The sequence below is a fragment of the Neurospora tetraspora genome (assembly GCF_033439725.1).
Source record: "Neurospora tetraspora strain CBS 560.94 chromosome Unknown B0H65scaffold_2, whole genome shotgun sequence".
In the NCBI taxonomy this organism is placed as follows: Eukaryota; Fungi; Ascomycota; class Sordariomycetes; order Sordariales; family Sordariaceae; genus Neurospora; species Neurospora tetraspora.
Window position 1 is genome coordinate 4,698,670 of NW_026944384.1, and position 20,904 is coordinate 4,719,573.

Here is a 20,904-nt window from a genome sequence, read left to right on the forward strand (position 1 = left end):
CTGGAACCTTTTGGGGAAACTCGGTCCGTTCTCGTCTTACACGATGCCGGATACGTTCGTATGGGCATGGCTCTCTCACCTTGCCGTGACCGGTCCCTGGTCTCTACATTCCGATCTTCCTGTGTTTACTGTGTCGCTTGTTGCAAACGATTTTCAACAACGAGCATTTCGGACCTAGCGAGCCAGCCTAATGTCAGTCATATCGGAATGACAACCCTTTCCCGGTCTTCCCTCCGGCGTTGCATCTTCACGCATAGCCCGGGTTCATAGTCCAGCCTCAACAAGACACGAAACCATGAACCGAGATTGCGGATGCCTCGAGCGAAGATCCTAAAAAGGCCAAAATTCGCAAGGCCAAGACAGTCATTACCCTCGTTCGTCGAAAACCCTTGCTTTCACGCGGAAGTCACATCTGGTCTGGGTTAAACAGATTGGCCGGATGGAATTTCCTCCAACCAGCAAACAATCCCATCCTGTATGGTTGTGACCTCAACTTCGAAATGCAGGTACAGGCTCACTGATTCCGTATGTACACAGTCTCGCCTGAGACACATTACCCGTGTAACTCGACCGAAACCGAGCGTCCAGGTTTTTAGGAGGCACGTCTAGTGTCAATCTTGATCTCATGGCATTAAAAACAGGTCTTGGACACTCGGAGTCGTTCCGAAACGGCAGAAGAGAAATGTTCAACATTGCTGTTCCTGATCAGAGGTCTGTGAAGCCACAGCCTAAAGACTGCATGTTCAATACTTACCTTACCCTTGAGGCATCCTTTGCTAGCTCACGGATCCGACATGGAACCACGAGCTACTGTGTGTAGAGGGAATGCTTGCCTTTTCTGTCCCGAAGCACAAACCTTCGGCTAGTTCCAGGGATCTTGTCTCACGAAAACGGCAAAACTTCTCCGAGACATCAATTACATATGCTCGTTCATGTGTCACTCAATGATCTAGTATTGTACAGGCTCAGTATTCTAAGTACCGAGCAACACTACCATGTGACTGACCTCTTGGGCTTCAATCCACTAAAGAAGAACATGTAAAACAGCGAAGAGAGGTTACAGGATATTTTTTTTGTGACAAGAACAACACAGAAAAGCCGGAAGATACATGAAACCAAAAATATTTAGGAACCTGGACTCTGTACATGCTATCACTTGGCGAGGATAGTTTCAGATATGGTGTTTGATTACAACAAATACCATTACTGATCATAACAAACGTCCAGAGAGCCAAACAAGGATGGCGGCGGAGCATCAACCTCATCTTCAATCTCCTCAATAGGGTCGCCGCTGTAGTTAGGTAGTGCCCGTATATCCGCTCTCCCGTCACGGGCCCGTTTTCTCGGTCTACCCCTTTTCCGTTTAAGAGTGACCGGGGCAATGGCTGCCGAAGGACGGTCATTGCGTGATGGGATAGAGTGTTTACCCCCAAATGGTCTCGGCGGCGCAAATCGAAACTGTTCCCCCGAGTCCGGGGCCCCGAATCGGGACTGCGCTGGTTCAACTACCAGAGACGCGTCTGTAGATGTGGTTACCGAAGCCGCTACCGAGGTCGATTCGCCCGGCGCATCTGACATGGCGATCGTCATGTTCTCGGTTGTCTCAGGCTCGTTACTGATGGGACTTGTGTCAACACAAAGAGGCTCCACGGCAACACTACTATGACTATTCGCAAGTGGCGTATATCGAGGATTAAGAACACGCTCCTCCGGGGAGGCTGAGGTAGGCTGAGAACTCGTCGATCCTGGCTCATTGATCTTTCTCTGGCTTTGGATTGAGTCTTCAATGGCAAAGTCTCTCCCATAAGACTTTGACAGCTCGACGTTGGCAGAAGAAGACGTTCCAGCCATTGCAATGTTGCTGTCGTGCCCAGAATGATCCTCGTCTCCGATGGATGGAAGGCTGTTTTCATCGTATGGCCGTATTTTTTGAGCTGCATCATGTCTTGCTTCACTGAATGCGTCTCGCTCGACCTCTTCACTATCATCGTCCCCAAACACGAATGTCTTCCAAACATCAATAGGGTCACCTTGATGTACTCCTCTCGTGGGTTCGCATGGGGCCGAGACTGGTTGGTTGGAGACAGCAGGTATATGCCAGTATCCATTATTCATTGTCTTTTTGACATCATTTGACGATGTTTCGAGCAATACCGACAGCCTTCTCTGGTTTGGAGATGGTGTCGAGTGTCCAATCTTGTCGACTGGTCTGTCATATTGGCCAAGCACACTCGAATGTGCGTCTGCATTGGAAAGCGGAGCTTCAGGCAGAGTAATGTCATTCTCGCAGGCACGGAGTGCTTGAGCTGGTGGTGAATACTCCTCGTACCTTACTTCGTGTCTTTCGCTTACTCCAGGACTGATTCTGGGCTGTGCCACCGGCTCATGTGGTTCAGGGTTTGTTTGTGCACCAGGAGCACTGCTAGACTCCTCCAACCAGGCCTTCCAGATCGAGTTTTCTGCTTTCTGTGAGGGCGGGACAGGGGATATTGTTCGTCCAACCTGAGCAACATGGCTGGCAATATTTGCGGAATCCAATGTCCCCGAAGAGAGCAATAAATGACCTGATATTGCTCGCAGAGGAACTGGATGAAAAATGCTCGGTACCGATGTCACAATATGATGTGTATCATCGCTGTCTGTATGTCGTGAGGTTGCCTGTCTAGAGGGATAATCTTCGGCATCTGAGGAAGGTTGTCTTCGGACTCGCTTGCGGGGTGGCATATCTCCGGGTTCACAGTCTAGTAAACGAAATCAGTATATAGAAGTCATCTTGTTCTGGGCAACTACATACCACTCGAACTTCTCATGAAATGCCGACTCTTTTCAGTTGGAGCATTTTGCTTTGGATGTGCCAAGCTTTCGCTGCCAATGGTTGAGCTTTCTTTAAGCTGCTTTTCTTGACTTCCAACGCGGATTTGCACATCCGCCCGGCGAAGAGAACGCAAACGTGACGTGTGCTTTTGAGGGTACAGGCCCCGATTGCTCTGGAGAATATGCGCCGGCTTTTCTTTCGTTGCTTTCGTAGGTTGAGTTGGGCCTACCTGCTCTGGCACAAGGCGAGGTCGTTTGTTGACTTGAACAGGGGACCGAATTCGGCTTGCACCCCAGTCTTTGCTCGCAAGAAGCCTCTGTCTCAACCTCTCTACCTCTTTGGTGTTGGTGCGCGACCGAGAAGGCGCTGTGTCTGTAGCAGTAGCCTTGCCAACTTGCTCCTTCAAGAACTGATCGACTGTTGGTAAGAGATGCTCGGATTTTGCAGGATCCTCTGCTGTTGGTACACTCGCACCCCATCTCCCTCGCCGATGAGAGGCGCCGTGGGAAGAGCTTTGCTCGGGGGGAAATGTATCAGGAGGGGGTTCTGGTAGAGCCGTGCTTGACTGAAGGTATGAGATGGGAGGAGGGCCGTTCTTCATAGCCTCTCTTTGCTCAGCTGCTCGAAGGTGAGCTTTTGCGAAGTACTCCTTCTGGCGTTGCTTTTCTGCGTTGGCTTTCCGCAACTTCCCGCGGCTATGGCGGTATAAGGTCCCCTCGGTCCAGTTCATTTTGAAGAACTTGGAGAGTCTTCTGGAAAGAAGTAACTGCTCGCATGGCCGTGACCCGGAAGAAGAGTACTCCATTGGGCTCGGAAGTTGTCGAAAATGATAAAGATATTTGGAAATGTGGATGGCTCAAAAAGGGCCCATTAAGGCCGACTGAAGAGCTGAGGTGAATGATAAAAGCTTCGAAAGTTGAGTAGGAAAATTGTCGAGCCGGTATCGATGCTGTGAGCGTGGTGTTGTTTGAATAATGCACTCGACGTGATGACAAGGAGAGAGTTCGGAAAGAGTGGAAGAATTTGAGGAGACGATCCGGGCTGAGGGATCTCACCGTTAGCTTCATGTTAACTTGGGCGAGGAAGCTGCGATCGTGGCCTATGGTATGTGGTGGTGTACGTTCCTTCCGCAGCTTGAACATCGAGTCCGAATATGGAAAGTGAGCTCGGTGTAAGTGGGAAGTACCCATGTACCAATGTGTGGCGGTTGCCCACTAAATACACCCCTCCCCAAAGGAGGCTCGCTCTTCATGTGGCTCAGTTTGGAGTGGAAAGAACTTACGTAAACCTCAAGCCCCCACCCGCCCCCACCACAGTCGGCGCGGGGTCACTGCCGTTCGGCTTCGGTGGGTCATCTAGAAGGCAGCTTCCGTCTGGAAGCTCCCGCACGGAGCGCCGACATCGCGGAACCCCTCCACTCCTTCCTCCTTTCATCCTTTCCTGCTCCCATCAGCACTGCAATTCGCAAACCATAATGCGAACAGCCACTTCGCGCACCCTACGAATCTTCACCAACTCCCTTATCGCAAGCTTCACCCGACCGAAAAGCTCGACTTACCACCACCGGCCATTTTCCGCCCTCCCCACAACCACCCGTCTACTCCTTCATTCTCAAATCCGCAAGATGGCTTCCTCTACCAAGCACCCGATCCTCCTCAAGAAGCCCGTCAAGCTAGCTTGCATCCAGCTTGCCAGCGGCGCCGACAAGTCCGCCAACCTCTCGCATGCCGCCGACAAGGTGCGTGAGGCCGCTTCGGGCGGCGCCAAAATTGTCGTTCTCCCCGAATGCTTCAACTCCCCCTACGGCTGCGACTTCTTCCCCTCGTACGCCGAGCAGCTCCTCCCTTCGCCTCCGACTGCCGAGCAAAGCCCGTCCTTCCACGCGCTCTCCGCCATGGCGCGCGACAACGGCATCTACCTGGTGGGCGGATCGATTCCCGAGCTCGCCATCGAGGAGGGTACGGAGGACAAGAAGACGTACTACAACACCAGCTTGATCTTCGGCCCCGACGGCAAGTTGCTTGCGTTGCATCGTAAGGTGCACCTGTTTGATATCGACATTCCGGGCAAGATCAAGTTTAAGGAGAGCGATGTGCTGTCGCCCGGTAACAGCGTGACACTGGTGGATCTGCCCGACTACGGCCGTATCGCCGTGGCCATTTGCTATGATATCCGGTTCCCGGAGCTGGCCATGATTGCTGCCCGGAAGGGTTGCTTTGCTCTCATTTATCCGGGCGCGTTCAACACCACAACAGGTCCGCTGCATTGGCGGCTGCAGGGACAGGCGAGGGCCATGGACAACCAAATCTACGTGGCCCTATGCAGTCCGGCGAGGGATATGAGCGCGGGTTACCATGCGTATGGTCACAGCCTGATCGTCGACCCCATGGCCCAAGTATTGGTAGAGGCGGAGGAGGGCGAGACGATTGTGAGTGCCGAGCTTGACGGGACAAAGATCGAGGAGGCGAGGTCGGGCATTCCTCTAAGGGATCAGCGGAGGTTTGATATCTATCCTGACGTGAGCCAGGCGAAGGTGAGTTCTTAAATCGCCGGGCTCCGTTGTAGTGTATTGATGTGAATGTTACCGGTAATTCTCACCCGATTTGATTTCACTCAAATAGGTATAGCACCGGGGATACTCGTCGGTTAGGTATGGAGTCCACCCTCTGGGGGTCTCGCTTACAGCTAGCCAACCGACTCTCATCGTCCCTTTGAGAGTCGGATTTTTTACATGTAACGTGCAAGGTCTGTAACGGCCAGAATCTTCAACAATTCATTTCTCTACCAAAACACAAGCAAAAAAGATAGCAAAGGATTCAAATTATTCGTTTCAATTACGTATATTCAATAATATAAGTGAATTATTTTTAAAATATTATAATGTATTGTTATAGTATCGTAAAGGCCTTATAGCCCGTACGCTAGACTTTTATAATACAATATCTAATTCCTCCTCTTCCTCCTCCTCCTCTTATAAATTCCTATTATCGCTAAAATCGTCGTTTATAGTAATTATTACCCTTATACGGCGTACGGGCACCTCTAGCTTTTTACTAGCTACCATTATAATCGCTATAGCCTCTTCGTTAGAATCTATATTGATAGCCCTCTCCTTCCCCTTCTTAGATTTCTTCTTAGGAAGGTATAGCGTTAAGGGGAATCTTAACTTTAGCTTAGCTAAATAAATATACTATAATATAATAGGGAATTTATTAAGTATATCCTTTATACCCCTATTATCTAAAATAAATTCAATTAATAAAGTGTTCCCTCTACGAATTTTTCTAGCCTGCTTCTTACTATATATTTTAAAAGGTATAAAGTTTTCATTATAATTAAGAAGGGTAGCCTTCCTTATAGCCTTATAAAATTTATCCTCTTCGTTTTCAAAATTAGTTAAGAAAGCATTAAAGTCCTATTCTATTAGTTAGGTAGCCTTCTATACTTTTATTTCTAATATATAATATAAATAAATAGGATTCTAAATACGAACTATAAACCTACGGCGGTCGTTATTAATAACGGCTTCGTCCTAACCTTCCTTTTATTTAAATATTAAATTGTATTCTAAGTAGTCTATAATAATACTAACGAAGCTATTAACGTTAGGAATACTATCCTTATTAAATTTAAATATAGTTTTCTTCTTAGCTTTTGACTTTCGTAGTAGCTACTATTTAAAATTAGGATTTTCCTCGAGGGCGACCTTTTTAATAAAAATAAGGTTAGTTCGCTATATTTCCTTTAATTTTTCTTTTATATTAATTACCTTTTTTATTATAACTTTAGTATTAAATACTTCTTTCATATAAACGCTATCGCTAATAGAAATATATTTATAAGGGTTTTATTTCTAAGCTTCTACTTTAATACGGCGCTTCTAATTCTCCTATTAGTTAAATACTAATTTTTATATATTAATAGAAACTTTTACAGTAACCTTTATATTACTAGCTTACGTTTTAAACAGTAAATTAACCTCCTTAATCCGTCTCTATATAACTAGTGAATTAAGGGTATAAAGGATTTTACGTAGTATAATAGTTTTAAAACGTTTAAAGAATAAGGGTTCTTATTATATTTTTACAGCCTTACGAAGTTTATTAAGAAGGACGCCAGGTTTAAAAGGCTAAAGACTAATCTTTTCCTATCCTTTATAAATATTATTTTGAATAAAGCCCGCTTCCTTAATATTCTTCTAATTATTTAAAAAGATTATATAGTTAATATTAATAGCCCTACTAGTAATTTCGTTTATTAAAGCCTTTTATCAAACCTTCTTAATTATTTAATAAACTCCTATATTAAGTAATTAAAATATATAATTGATACATAAGGGTAAAATATAAAGTATAATATTGATGGCCTTATAGTACTATAGAATATATAAATCCTTATAAACTTTAAATCCATTTATAAATAATACTTTATATACCTTTAATTTTATTAAAAAATTTACTACTTGTGACGGCGCTGGCAGACTAGGTCTGGGCCTGGGTGCCATGCGCGATGGAATGAGGTATATAGAGGTTCTAAGCATAGCACGGTCTGGAGAATACAAGCTATTCAATTAGCTATACTAAGACTAGTTATAGGGTAGACCCTGGCACGTATAGGGGTTTATCCTGTAAGTGAAGGGGATACGAATGAAGGGATTAGCTAATAGCAACCCGCATATAGGTCCCGCTATCGCTTATACGATTAGGGTATTTATTTAAAGTTTACACGCTTATACCTAATTCTCTTCCTCTTTTCTTTTCCCTATCTAAAATCTTCCATTATAAATAGAATCCTAACTTTACCTTCAATTCACCCATACTATACCCTTATATTATTTCAAATCAATTAACAACTACCTAGGAAGGTTAAATCCCAAACCGAAATGAAACCAAAAAGATCTATCGCAAGAATTCAAAATACCGAATATTTATAACAACTGAAATACGATAGTACTACTACGCCAAATACGCAACAGCGCCAGTAGTTATAAAAGCACCGAATAGACCGATAATTATAATGATAGTCGTTATAAGGAAGCTTCGGATAACGACGACTGTAATAATACTTTCTTTGGAGAAGAGGGCGGAACTAGCGACGGAAAAGGAGGTTCTAACTTTCTAAATCCCGACCCTAAGTAAAAGGAGGAGGATATAGTTATAAAACCTAAACTTAAGAAGAAGGTCGTTATTAATAATAAGCGCAAACCCATTGACTTTATTATTAAAAATAATGCGTATAAAGCCGTACGATTTAATAAGAAGCATTATAATAGTTTTTATTTAAATAAAGAATATTGTCGTAGTAAATTTATAATCCTTTGTAAGAAATCCCTATATTATAAATATTATTAATTAAAATCACACCACGAGGCTCTAACCGATATAATAGCCAACGCGGGAAATAACGACAACGAACCCGAACTATCCTTTGACCTATTCGACTAATATATCACTACGGCGGTAAAAGATACTAAAACCTTCGACGCTCGTTTAATTTAATATAAAGTCACTAACGAGTTAAAATAAAAGATAGAAGAATTCGCTAAATTATTCATTTACGACTCCGTCCCTAATGTCCCCTTCTAAATATTACTCCCCTTAACCCTCCCGTTCTCCGGCTATTTAATTAAGGAAAAGTTCGCTAAATTATACTACGGAAATCTCTAAATTATATTCTAAGAATTTAAATTCCTATCTATTATAAATATAGTATAGAAGGAGCAAGTATCGGAACTTTACCGCTTCGTTTCTTACTTAAACGTTAAATTCAAAACTATTTATAATTAAGTCCCTATTTTAGCCAACCGTTATAGTACTACTACTCCCGCTATAATCTAATAATTAAAAAATTCCCTTATAGAAAAGGAAGATACAATTAAGGGATTAAAAGACTTTATTACTAATTTAAATATCAGCAAAGGAATAACTAAAAATAAGGGAAGAATTAAAAAAACGGTCCTTCCTAATATTAAGAAAGATGTTAACGAAGCCCCCTTTAAGGTTTCTACCCGCTTTTCGACCTTACTCTCCGAAACCGACCCCGATAATAGAGAGCGTTCCAATTCCTACTACTATAATACTAAGTAAACCGACCCTATTAAATATTATAACCAAAATAAGGAAAATAATATTCCCTTCGAAACCTAGTACGATTTAATCTAAAATCAATTCGAAATTAATATTAATTATTACCCGACCGACTGTAATAAATTTCTATATATTAAAAATCGTTTAATCAATTATATTTATTATAATTCAATACCTTACTTACGCGAAACCTACCCGGATTAAATTAAGACCTATTTTAATTTATTAATTTATTTATAATATTAATATTATAACTTTAATTAAGAAGAGAATACGCTTTTGAATTTTACCAAATTAAAAATAAAACATAATAATAAATTCGACTTCTTTAAAAATAAATTTATTCGGATAGTTAGCGAATATTAATATTTTAAAACCGAGTAGAAGCACGAGCTATTCCAACGCTTTCTAATTAAATATAAGAAAGAAATAGGCGCGAAATATCGCGACTCATTCATCTCCTTCGAATTATATTATATAGATTACTCCGGTTTTAAATAAGTATTAAAAATTATCGATGACGAAAATAAAGTTGTTTCTAAATTGGGTAAAAATAATAACTCTAATAGAAACAATAAGAGGCCCGACTTTAACTCTACTCCTAAACCTATTAATAAAAGCGGAGGTAATAGAGGAGGCGCCGCATATTAAGGTAGTAATCGCGAAAAAACTATTCGATTATTTAACAAGGGTAAATTTTTCCTTTATAAAGAGAAGGGTTATATTAAACGTAATTATCCCAAAAAAGAACGTTTCGACTATAAATGTCGTAATTATATTATTACTATCGTTAACTATCATCTAATTTATAAAAATAAATAGGCGGCCCCAACCGCCCCAATTACTACTTTAATTATTAACGAATGAAAAAATTAATTACCCTAAATGAATTAAACTCCTTCCTAAGGGAGGTATCAGTTATAGAGTAATAAAAAAAGATAAACCGAAATATAAAAGAAAAGAAGGATTTAATTTATAATGTTTTTTAAGAAGAGAACCCTTATTTATTTAATATACCTTAATTAATAATAGAATTCTTTTATCTATATTTAATACTTTAATTATTATAAGAATAAATGGTTACTTATTTATTAGTATCGCCTTTGTTAAAAAATTAAAGAAACGACTATTAGTAGAATCTACGAATAACTTCCTAGTCCGAGGAATTAGCGACTACTAAGGAAAAATGAATTAAAATATTAAAGAAGTTATTAAAGCCGCTTTAAAAATCTAGAACCGAACTACCCCGCCCGACTATTTTATTATAATTAATATAGCGCATAATATTATTATTAGCCGGAAATAGCTCGACTTTTATAATATCTAAGTAGATTATACGAACCGGCGTCTACTCTTTCTCCCGGAATAGAAACCGGACCTTAATTAATTAAAATATTTCGAAATCTAGGATTCGACCTCTACACTAATTAACCCCGCCTATTAGAAAAATTTAGAATATTACGAAGCCCTTATAATTAAAGAAAATAAACGATGAATAAATAGTAAAAATAATAATTAATTTATTACCCGCTTTATAAACGGTTGTACCTTCGCAAAACCTATCCCCGCGGACTAACCTTTCCCGAATTACCGTAAAAAAGAAATCGACTTCGAAATACGAAATTAATACCGACGGGAAGTTTAATAATATTAGAAGAAGATTAAGAAGCGGATCTAAGAATTAAAAGCCCTCGCCGATAAGGACGCCAAACCTCTAATAATCCCCATTACCCTGGCAAATTTCTAATTTACTCGTAACAATAATAGCGAGCTCGGCTACGCCTAATTACGCTACCTTCTCTAAGATCCTACCCCAATTCTTAAAAAGTCCAACCTACTAAATAAAATAGAATATAATTTAATTAACTTTACTTACTTTATAATATTATTTTTAAAACCTAAGAAACCCCGTTATTAAAAACAACCCGCTAAAGGTAAATAAAAATCGGATACTTAAAGCACTTACTAATTAAAACGTAACGGTACAAGTTAATACAAATATCGTCCTACCTAAATATATATACTAAATAAGAATCTCTTTATACACTCTATTAAAAAAGATAACCGAACTACCTATTCGATTAATATTTTCGAAATTGACCGATTTATTTAATAAAAACGAATTATTAACAACCCTATTTAGGAACCGCTTCCCTATAACAAAAAGGAACTCCGTAATAAAGCCCTTCGTATAATTCCCGCCGAATACTATAACGAAATCGAAATTTTTAATAAATATAATTCGAATATATTACCGGAATACCGACCGTAGAATTATAAAATTAAATTCAATAAAGGCTACCACCTAGAGGAACTCGGTTATAACCTTCTTTATAAAATATCCCTTAATAAATTAGAAGTTATATATAAATATATTTTAGAGAACCTATCGAAAGGGTTTATCGAAGTAAACTCGTCCTTATAGGTAATACCCATACTATTTATTAAAAAAACTAATAGTAGTCTCCCCTTCTGTGTAAACTATTGGAAATTTAACGCTATTATTTGAAAAGACCGCTACTTATTACCATTAATTGAAGAAACCCTTATTAAAGTAATTAAAGCCTAAGTGTTTATGAAAATTAATATTTGATAAACGTTTTATTATATTCCTATAAAACCGGAAAATAAGGAATTAATTACCTTCTGTACTAGTATAGGGGCTTTTAAATATAAGGTATTACTATTTAACCTTACTAACAATCCGGCCAACTTCTAAAATTTTATTAGTTCGGTCTTAGGCGAATATTTAAATAATTTCTATACAATTTATATTAATAATATCTTAATATATTCGGACATACTAAAGGATTATAGAAATTACGTCTAAAAAGTCCTCTAGAAATTAAAAGAAGCCAGCTTACAAGCAAACTTCAAGAAATATAAATTCTATATTACTAAAATTAAATTCTTAAGCTTTATCGTAAGACGAGAAAGAATTTCAATCGATCCCAAAAAAGTAGAAATTATTAAGGAATAAATAGTACGGTCTAATTTAAGGAAAGTACAATCATTTTTAAGGTTTTATAATTTTTATTAGAAATTTATCAAAAATTATAATTACGTAGCGCATCCCCTTATGAATTTAATACGGAAAGGAAAAGCCTTTACTTAAATTAATAAATATTAAACCGCTTTTAAAGAACTCAAAAGATTATTTATAGAAGCTCTACTCTTAAAATACTTTTGCTATAACGTAGAAATAAAAATAAAAATAAACGCTAACAATAAAATATTAACCGGTGTACTATCTTAACTATAAGAAAATATAAAAGAATAATACCTAATTACATTCTTTTTAAAAATTATATAGGGCGCCGAATATAATTACCCTATTTATAATAAGGAATTATTCGCTATTATTAAAGCCCTCCAAATATATCAAGCCCACAATCGCAGCATCCAAGTTAGTACGTAGGTAATAGTAAATTTTAGGAGAGGTTATAATTATAAGGGCTTTAAATTTAACGGACGGAGAAAATATTTCTTTACCTTTACTTTTTTTAATAATAATAGAACGCTGGTTAGTAGGGACTTCCTTACCTTTATTTTCCTTAGTGGTAATAGGATAACGGCCGATAGAAGCGGAATTGTTAATTAGGTTAGGGGGATTATAGCGGAAAATAATAGATGAATAAGGTTTAAAAGGAATAAAAGAAGCTAATAGAAAGGTATTAGTAAATTTATAGGCTAGGAAAGTAATTAATTTAGTATAGGTTGAAGAGGGCCTTCTGTACGAGATTATGGGACTTTTTAATTCGATACCGATAAGAGCCGTTAAAGAAACGTTAAGAATTTTTAAATGAAATATTAAAAGATTATTACCTTTAATAGACGTAATAGGTTAATTTCGAAGAATATAGGCGTAATTTATAATTTTAAATTTATTAGGGTTAGTAAAAAGGGGGGTAACGGAGTACTATAGTAGGTAAACTCTATATAAATTAATAAGCCGCTTTTAAAGGAAGAATTTTCCTGGCGATGGGATAGATTTTCGTAGTAGGTTTAATAGGGGGTAAAGTTATTGGAATAGGAAATATAATTATAATCGAAGAAGTAATAGAAAGCTTGATTTTAGACGAAGAGGAATTATTAATTTAAATTACAAAGGCTAAAATTAAAGGATTTCTAATACGAAATAATTTATATAAATAATTAGATAGGCTAAATTCCTAGAAAAGGGTATCGAAAGGATTAAGAACCGCTGAAAGGAAAGTAATTATATAAAATACGGAAGTAATTACCGTAAAAACCCTTAATATTACGTTAATAGAATTTATATTTCTCCTTTATCCTAAAGGTAGAACCTATTTTTAAAATTCTATAGGAGAAAAAAGGATATAGTTAAGAAGATAATTGATAAAGGAATTTAAAACGACAGGATTATATTATTTACTAGGCGAAGAATTACCTTCCTCCGAATTAAATTATAAATAGAAATAAATAGAAATAAAAATTTCTTTATTTTTAAAATTAAAAGGGTTTTTAAAGCGAGAAAGGCCCAGTTTAAAAAGAGGGTTTAGGATTAGTTAATTGAGGGGTAATTCGGGGGCGCTAATTTATTAATATAAAGGCGTAAAAATAGTAAAAATATTATTTAAGAAATTTTAATAATAGAAACGCCAGCTATTATTATTACCAAAGGATATATTGACGGAATGCTGGGGTATATTATTTATATAATATAAAAATGTAAGGTCGCTACTAATAGGAATTTTATTACTTTTTTAGGTAGAAGGATAGTTATGATTAAAAGTCGGCGTAGTATTACGCTTATCGGGGAAAATAAAGGAAAATTTAAAAAAAATAATAATAAGAAGATTTAATTTTTAAATACCGTTAAAAAAAGAGATATTTAATTTTATACGATCTACGGAATTATTAGAATCGTCGCCGGAATTAGAAAACGATCCGGAATTAGAAAATAACTTAGAATTAGAAGACGGTTCGGAATTAGAAGAATTAAAAGAGTTAAAGCGTTCAAAAAATTTAAAAAAGTAGTTAAATTTATTATTTTTAAGGATAAGACTAATTGCCGAACTTTCGTCGATAAAGAACTCCACCTCACTATTGGATTCGTCCTCGTTGGTAGAGGGGTAACGTTTATTAATATTTATATCCTCCTCAAATTCTTTATAATTAAAATTAAAAAATTCTAGGATAGTAGCGTTACTATAAATTTACTAAAGACGGAAACGAATAAATTCGTTATTAATTGTATAGGGAATAGGTAAAATAAGTTAGAAGTAATCTTTTATATAGTAGATTAAGAAAAGTGAAGGATTATTAAAGCGAATTATTAGTAATTAATAGCTATTATTATTACTTTCGTCGTCGGAAATATAAAAATAGGCGTTGAAATTAGGTAAACGGTTATATTAAAGAAGCGACATAGGATAAGCGATACGAAGGCCCGTATTAGCGTATAAGCTGGGTTAAGGAAGATGGAGTTTAATATTATTATTTAAATTCTAATAAATAATAATTCGGGTAGGTATATAAGCCGGAAGGAGGTTAGTAGTAAACTTCTACGAATTCTTTTAAAATTTGCGCTAATAATTTATAAATTCGTAGGTATATTAGGTAGTAAATTAGTCTAATACTATTATAGTAGTAATTAGAATATTTAGGGCTTATTTAGCGGTAAGGAAATAATTAATAGTTTAAATTATAGTATTAATATATCAAATGGGGTTGAAATTAATTCCGGGATTTCAATTAAAGTAAAAATAATTAATAATTCCAGTAGTTAGGCGCCGGAAATTATAAACTTCCTCTACAATTTGGCTAATAATAGTATTTTTTACCCTAAATAGACGTATATTCCTTAAAAAGTTTTTTTAACTAGTTATAGGACGCCAATATTAAATATTTCGCTTTAAAAATATTAAAACAGATACGTTTAATAATACCGGTCCTAGCCGAGGGATTGTTAGTATTAGTACTTATATAGAGTTAAATATATTTTAACATATTTAGGACGTAGTACTAATAAATTTAGAATAATTTAAAATATTCGTAGGGGATTTTAATTACTAAAAATTAACCGATAAAGTAGATTAGAAATAAAGAAAGGATAATTTATAGGGCGATAAATTTCTTTCTACGCTTAGTAATATATATAATTATTATTATAATTTTCAATTTATTAATAATAAAGGAATAGTAAATTAAGGTAGATAATTGCCGAATAAAGACTATAAGGAATATTTTTACTATTTTAGGAAGTAAATTAGTATTAACGCCTCGTTAATAAATTAAAGGATTTAGTAGGGAAATATTTATAGGGTATTAAATAAACGGAAAGCCTTTAGCGGGATTATAGAGGTATTAACGAAGGATATATTCAGTTTAAGTAATTAGGAAACTGGTAATTTTAGGAAATTTAATATTAAGAGGCGCTGCGGGGTCGCCGTTAAATTAACGTTCTTATATAGGAATAGGTTAATTTATATTAATTATAGTCGTAGTATAATTATTAAGGGAAAAAAAGAAGTAAAAGAGAAGAAAAAATTCTTTAATTTTAGAGAAAGAAAAAACGAGTAATAAATAGTTATTCCTTAATATAAGTAATTGCGGTGGGTAAGCGTTAAGAAGGCTAGGCGTTACTAGGGGGAGGAATAATGTAATATAATAAATATATTTATAAAATAATAAATAAAAGCGAAAGGTCGCCGACGAAGGGCCTACTTATACCGCGCTAAAATATAGCCGACTAAAACCTAGGCTATACTTCGAGGCCGGGAGGTACGGCTAAATTATAAAGGATTATAATTATTAGAAGGGGGGATAATTGTAAGGTTATTATACTAAAAGGCCTAAGAATTAAACCCGAAGAGCGGAATATTATAATAAATTAATAAGAGTAATAAAGCGGGGCGAGGGGGCCGTTATAATGAATAGTAGAATAGGTATAATAATAATAATAGAGGCGTACGGTCGGAAGCCGGACGCTGGATCCCGGGCCTACTAAGGGTTCGTATATAAAATAAAAATCCTTATAACTTAGCTAGACATTCTCTACCAGCCAAATTAAAGTTTACTTTTTAGAATAGACCTACTATCGTGTGCTGAACGTGTTCTTAGCCTATCGTGCTATGACTTTATAGTAAATTAGGTTATAATTGCGGTTTGACTTGTAATGAAATACTGGACGGCCTTCTCTATACGGGATATAACGTCGGGGTTAAATATAAGTATAATAAAAGTATATACAAAAGATAGAGTATGACGAGACGAGTAGAATGAAGTTATTTATAGTACAATATAATAAAGATTGGTAATGTTCTAGTTGAGTGTAGTTTCTATACCGTTACAGACCTTGCACGTTACATATAAAAAATCCGACTCTCAAAGGGACGATAAGAGTCGGTTGGCTGGCTGTAAGCGGGCCCCCAAAGGGTGGCCCCACATGGCTGTGGCCAGTGCGTGCACCTAACCGACGAGTATCTGAGCTAGCAAGGCCTTCGACCAATCTTCTACTGAGTTGATGCGGGTCGCAGGGTTTCTCGGGACCGATCCAATTACAGGATTGGCTTGAGTAAAATCAAATCCTCTGAGAATATGCGGTACATCCTGAACATTTGCTCATTCGTATGACGGTCACATCAATTTCTGATTTGTACGTAACATTGCGAGGCGAATCCGATATATTTTGGTTCAAACAGTTCCTCGCGCGCAGGGTTATCCAGGAGGGCGATGTTTCCAGAGCACCCTTTCCCTGCGCTGACGCCGCTATCTTTGGTCGTAGCCAGAAGCACATTGGAGATCCGCCAACATATCTCGACTGCCCCCCCTTTCCATTCCTGGAAACTGTGCTATGCAGTCCTGGCCATGAAGATTCGGTGCCATGACCACGTCATATCGTCATCACCAGTTTTTGTTTATCTTTCGTCAAAGCAAGCTCTTTACTCGAGGGCCTTCTTGGCGAAGGTGGGGAGAATGAAGCTGGCCTTGTGAATCTCGGAGTTGTAGTAGCGGCAGAGCTTCTCCTCCTCCTCCTGGGACCAGGAACGAAGAGGAACCTTGACGTTGGCGTTGGGGTCCTTGGAGCAGACCATGAAGCCAATCTGGCCGGAAGGGTAGGTGGGAATGGTGGTGTAGGCGTACTCGGCGACGGGGAAGACCTCCTTGCAGTCCTTCTTGAGCTTGGTGATGAGAGGAAGGTGGAGCCACTGGTTCTCAGCTGTTTGCACGAAGATGTATTAGTTATTGGGTTTCAAGTGGTGCGAGGTCGTTTGAGATTTGACAAAGGAGATGATTGAAGACAGTGACAGCGCAAACAGAATCCGAACTCAAGAGGAAACTTCGCCGTATGTGTGAAAGTCGAGACGAACTACCACTAGGTAGGTTCCTGAGGGACCGCATAGGATTGAAACAGGCAGGTTGAATGCCTGGCCTAAAACCAATTCCACTCAGGGCTCGATCTTTCTCGAGTAAAGGAGACGTACAACCTTGTGTGGTAATGACACCACCCTCGCGGAGGGCGTCGTGGAGAAGCTGGAAGTAGGGCTTCTGGAAGAGAGACTCGGCGGGACCCTCGGGGTCGGAGGAGTCGGTGATGATGACATCGAAGGTGTTCTTGAAGTCCTCAAGGAACTTGAAGCCATCACCAACGTGGACCTTGACCTTGGGGTGCTCGAAGCCAGCAGACATGTGGGGGAGGAACTGCTTGGAGAGACGGATGACAGCCTGTGCCGGAAGAAAGGTGGTTAGCGAGCGGATCGGATGCAGGGTCATTGATCTGCGGATCGGATCGAACATACCTCATCGATGTCGCAGAGGATGGCCTCCTCAACGCAGTCGTGCTTGACGACCTCACGGAGGACACCGCCATCACCACCACCGATAACGAGGACCTTCTTGGGGTTGGGGTGGGAGTTCATGGCGAGGTGGGTGATCATCTCCTGGTAGGAGAACTCATCGCGCTCGGTGCACTGGATGACGTTGTCGAGGACGAGGACGTTGCCATGGTCAGTGGACTTGAAGATCAGGACATCCTGATACAAGCTCTTCTCGTGGTGGAGAACCTTCTCGACCTTGAGGGTCATGGCCTGGCCAGGCCACATGTTGGAGATCTCGCGGAACCAGCCATCTGTTCGGTGTGGTTAGCCAGTCTGCCATTGTCCAACACAAGCCGAATCCGCATGACACCAGTCTGCCATCCAGTCATATCAACATGCAACCTGTTGTCTTAATGCGAATGGGATGTATGATGAGGTGCATTGGGACGAGGAAGAACAACATGTCATGCTGGCGCAACAGCCACGGGCCCTCGACAGCAACAGCATCGCGATCCCCCGTATTACCGTGCTGCAGGACAACAAGACATCCAACGTGCCATTACTGTTGTCCATGATTGCGCACACCATGTGTCGTGAAGCTTGGTGCAAGCCGACTCATGGGAGGGGTCCTCGTTGCGTGTGCCACAGGAGCGCCGATTTGGCATTGCACATGGCGGGGTTGCGATAGCTTGCGGCCCGCAATGAGGTAGTTCACGTCAATGGGATTATGGATGGAGGGGTAGCACGCCGGTGCAGCGAGAGACGGCCGTCAACGGGAGAACACGTACCCTGGATCGTGGGGTGAGCGATTTCGGACATCTTGAAGGATTTATAGAGACCGGTCGACCTGGAGAAGAAGCGGTTGTTGAATTGGCAGGAGGATGTCAGGATTCGAGTCCTGGGGAAGCAGCGACGGAGTAGGAAAGCCAGCGTGAAAACTCAATTCCCTTGCGTCCTGAGGAGGGGCCACTGCAGTGACCACACACAATTCGCACTCTAAAAAGGTCCAATCACACCAATCACGCAGGTCTCTGCAACAAAAATTTCTGGACCTTCCCCCCTCCCAGCACAACGACCCATGAGCGAATAAAAACGTGGTTGACAGTGCAACTGTGGAGAGACATTGTACACAAGCCGTTGCATTTGAAAGTGCAGCTGTGCGTGCAGATTGAGTGCAGAAGCACGTGGAAAACAACTGGATGGTTGCCAGGAGCAACTGTGAACCATCCGAGCTTCATGAGCACAGGACAATTTTCATCCCAATGCCAAGACCACGATAACGTACGATCCCAGAAAGTCTCTACTCGTCGGTTAGGTGGGAACGCTTGCAGCCAGCCAACCGACTCTCATCGTCCCTTTGAGAGTCGGTTTTTTTTTACATATATCTTGCAAGTGGTGTATCTATCAAAATCTCACTTAGCTATAACTTCATCATTTTGGATCGTACAGCATTGTGAATAGCCTCATTCTATTTGTCTTGACTCCCTCTATCGATTTATCATAGTGCATTTTGACCCTGATGTTGCTGCGTGGGCGGAAAAGGCTGCACGGCATTACCTCGCCCGCCAGAATCACCAACTCGAGGAACATCAAAAACCACCACAAAGGCAAAACATCATCAATTTTGATCGTACGGCATTGTGAACAGCCTCATTCTATTCGTCTTGATTACCCCTATCGATTCATCATACCGCATTTTGATTCCGATATTACTACGCAGACAGAAAAGGTTACACATCATTACTTCGTCCGCCAAAAGCGTATAATACGTACTAGCTCGAGGAATAGTAAGAACCACGGCAAAAGTAGCAAAACATTATCAATTTTAATCGTACGGCCTTGTAAATAGCATCAATCTATTCGTCTTGATTACCTCTATCAATCCATCATAGTGCATTTCGATTCTGAGGTTGCTGTGTTGGCGGAAAGGGCTACACGGCATTACCAAAAGCGTAAACCGCTGCAAAAGCAACACGGGCCAAGGTGGGCTTCTCAACACCACAACACATTACGACATTTTGATTATATTGTATATATACTGCTGAATGCGCGTGATCGAGATGATCAATTTGAATATTTTACCATCTTTTTTGCTTATATTTTGGTAGAGATATGGATTGTTGAGGTTTTTGAAAGATACGCCACTTGCAAAATATATGTAAAAAAAACCGACTCTCAAAGGAACGATGAGAGTCGGTTGGCTGGCTGCAAGCGTTCCCACCTAACCGACGAGTAGCGCGTAAATCCTTCTGAAAGCACTCCAACCAAGTTTCTCTTGTTCTCTTTTTTTTCCCTTTTCCATGTATTATGAAATACCTCTACGAAGAGAGACCTGATACTTCCGCTCATATGCGAACTTCAAATACAGCCATCATACGTTTTCCATGTGTTCAGTCCAAGGCGTTCGAAGTGTTTTGCGGCCTTTGAAGCCTTGGGGCGAATAAAGGTAACAAGGATCAACGGACTGTACGTGGAATGACTGAATACCTCTATAGGACGGGAAGTATGCCTTCAGTTGCCACTTCCATTCAACTCACCTAGCGGTACACACCATGGACACGATGTCAAAGTAGCTAGGTCAAGTCTATATATGGTACACCGAATCTGGCATGCCGTGGGTCATCCCGGGAGCTCGGTCGATAAAGACGAGACACGCACAACGGTATCTGCCAGAACATTTCCCTTTGCTCCCAAAAATGGTCATCGACTTCGGGCGTAACGTCATCGCTGGCTAGGACATGGCGCTTGTGCTGTGTACCAGCATCACTGCAGACGGCTGGCGAGGTAAGACTATTTGTGCCACATACCGCGAGCGGTCAGGAAAAGGAGACATGGCGAGTTGAGGCCGGAGAGCTACCCAGGCTGAAGCACTCGGTAATGCGCTCACCAGCGCTCTGAATCCAGCGCATCTCGAGAAATACCGACTGTACCCAGCGAACCCGTGATGTTAGGGTTGAGAACCGCGGCGTGTGAGATCCGGCATGACGACGGCGTAGACGTGGCTCTCGATTGTGCTTCAAGGTTTTCTTCCTTCCTCGACGTTGAAGGCTTCATACTACAGCTCGTACCGGCCGAGGTCTTGGTCTTCCACAATTCATCAGAACAATTTCACAAGAGGCGAAAGGGAAATTATTCCCAAGTACGGTCGCTGATGTCGATCTCATGCATGGATCGGGCTCGATGAGGACCGCGGAGCGAGATAGATGGAGGGCGAGAGCCG

General features: G+C 39.9%; 3 protein-coding genes across 3 annotated transcripts; 1 reads left to right on the forward strand and 2 right to left on the reverse strand.

Annotated features, from left to right (window-relative positions):
* Positions 1–948: 948 nt before the first annotated feature.
* Positions 949–3,834, reverse strand: B0H65DRAFT_125915 (uncharacterized protein). Its single transcript, XM_062820738.1, has 2 exons — positions 2,795–3,834; positions 949–2,741 (listed from the first exon to the last, which is right to left on the reverse strand). Exons 1-2 carry the CDS (start codon positions 3,618–3,620, stop codon positions 1,204–1,206), a joined length of 2,364 nt encoding a protein of 787 aa, XP_062684868.1. The 5' UTR covers positions 3,621–3,834; the 3' UTR covers positions 949–1,203.
* A 296-nt stretch (positions 3,835–4,130) lies between these two features.
* B0H65DRAFT_458318 (carbon-nitrogen hydrolase) lies at positions 4,131–5,676 on the forward strand. Its single transcript, XM_062826398.1, has one exon. It carries the CDS (start codon positions 4,290–4,292, stop codon positions 5,358–5,360), a length of 1,071 nt encoding a protein of 356 aa, XP_062684869.1. The 5' UTR covers positions 4,131–4,289; the 3' UTR covers positions 5,361–5,676.
* A 10,716-nt stretch (positions 5,677–16,392) lies between these two features.
* B0H65DRAFT_458321 (spermidine synthase) lies at positions 16,393–18,849 on the reverse strand. The gene is made up of 4 exons (XM_062826399.1): positions 18,473–18,849; positions 17,667–17,995; positions 17,355–17,592; positions 16,393–17,086 (listed from the first exon to the last, which is right to left on the reverse strand). Exons 1-4 carry the CDS (start codon positions 18,501–18,503, stop codon positions 16,809–16,811), a joined length of 876 nt encoding a protein of 291 aa, XP_062684870.1. The 5' UTR covers positions 18,504–18,849; the 3' UTR covers positions 16,393–16,808.
* Between the last annotated feature and the right edge of the window lie 2,055 nt (positions 18,850–20,904).

Bases quoted from the DNA above. Each gene is read 5' to 3' on its own strand.
- B0H65DRAFT_458321 (XM_062826399.1), bottom strand. From the start codon at position 18,503: ATGTCCGAAATCGCTCACCCCACGATCCAGG. The intron at 17,996-18,472 runs GTACGTGTTCTC...CACACCGAACAG, and splicing joins CGCTCACCCCACGATCCAGG to ATGGCTGGTTCCGCGAGATC. The intron at 17,593-17,666 runs GTATGTTCGATC...CTTCCGGCACAG, and splicing joins TCCTCTGCGACATCGATGAG to GCTGTCATCCGTCTCTCCAA.
- B0H65DRAFT_458318 (XM_062826398.1), top strand. From the start codon at position 4,290: ATGCGAACAGCCACTTCGCGCACCCTACGAATCTTCACCAACTCCCTT.
- B0H65DRAFT_125915 (XM_062820738.1), bottom strand. From the start codon at position 3,620: ATGGAGTACTCTTCTTCCGGGTCACGGCCATGCGAGCAGTTACTTCTT. The intron at 2,742-2,794 runs GTATGTAGTTGC...TTCGTTTACTAG, and splicing joins TTTCATGAGAAGTTCGAGTG to ACTGTGAACCCGGAGATATG.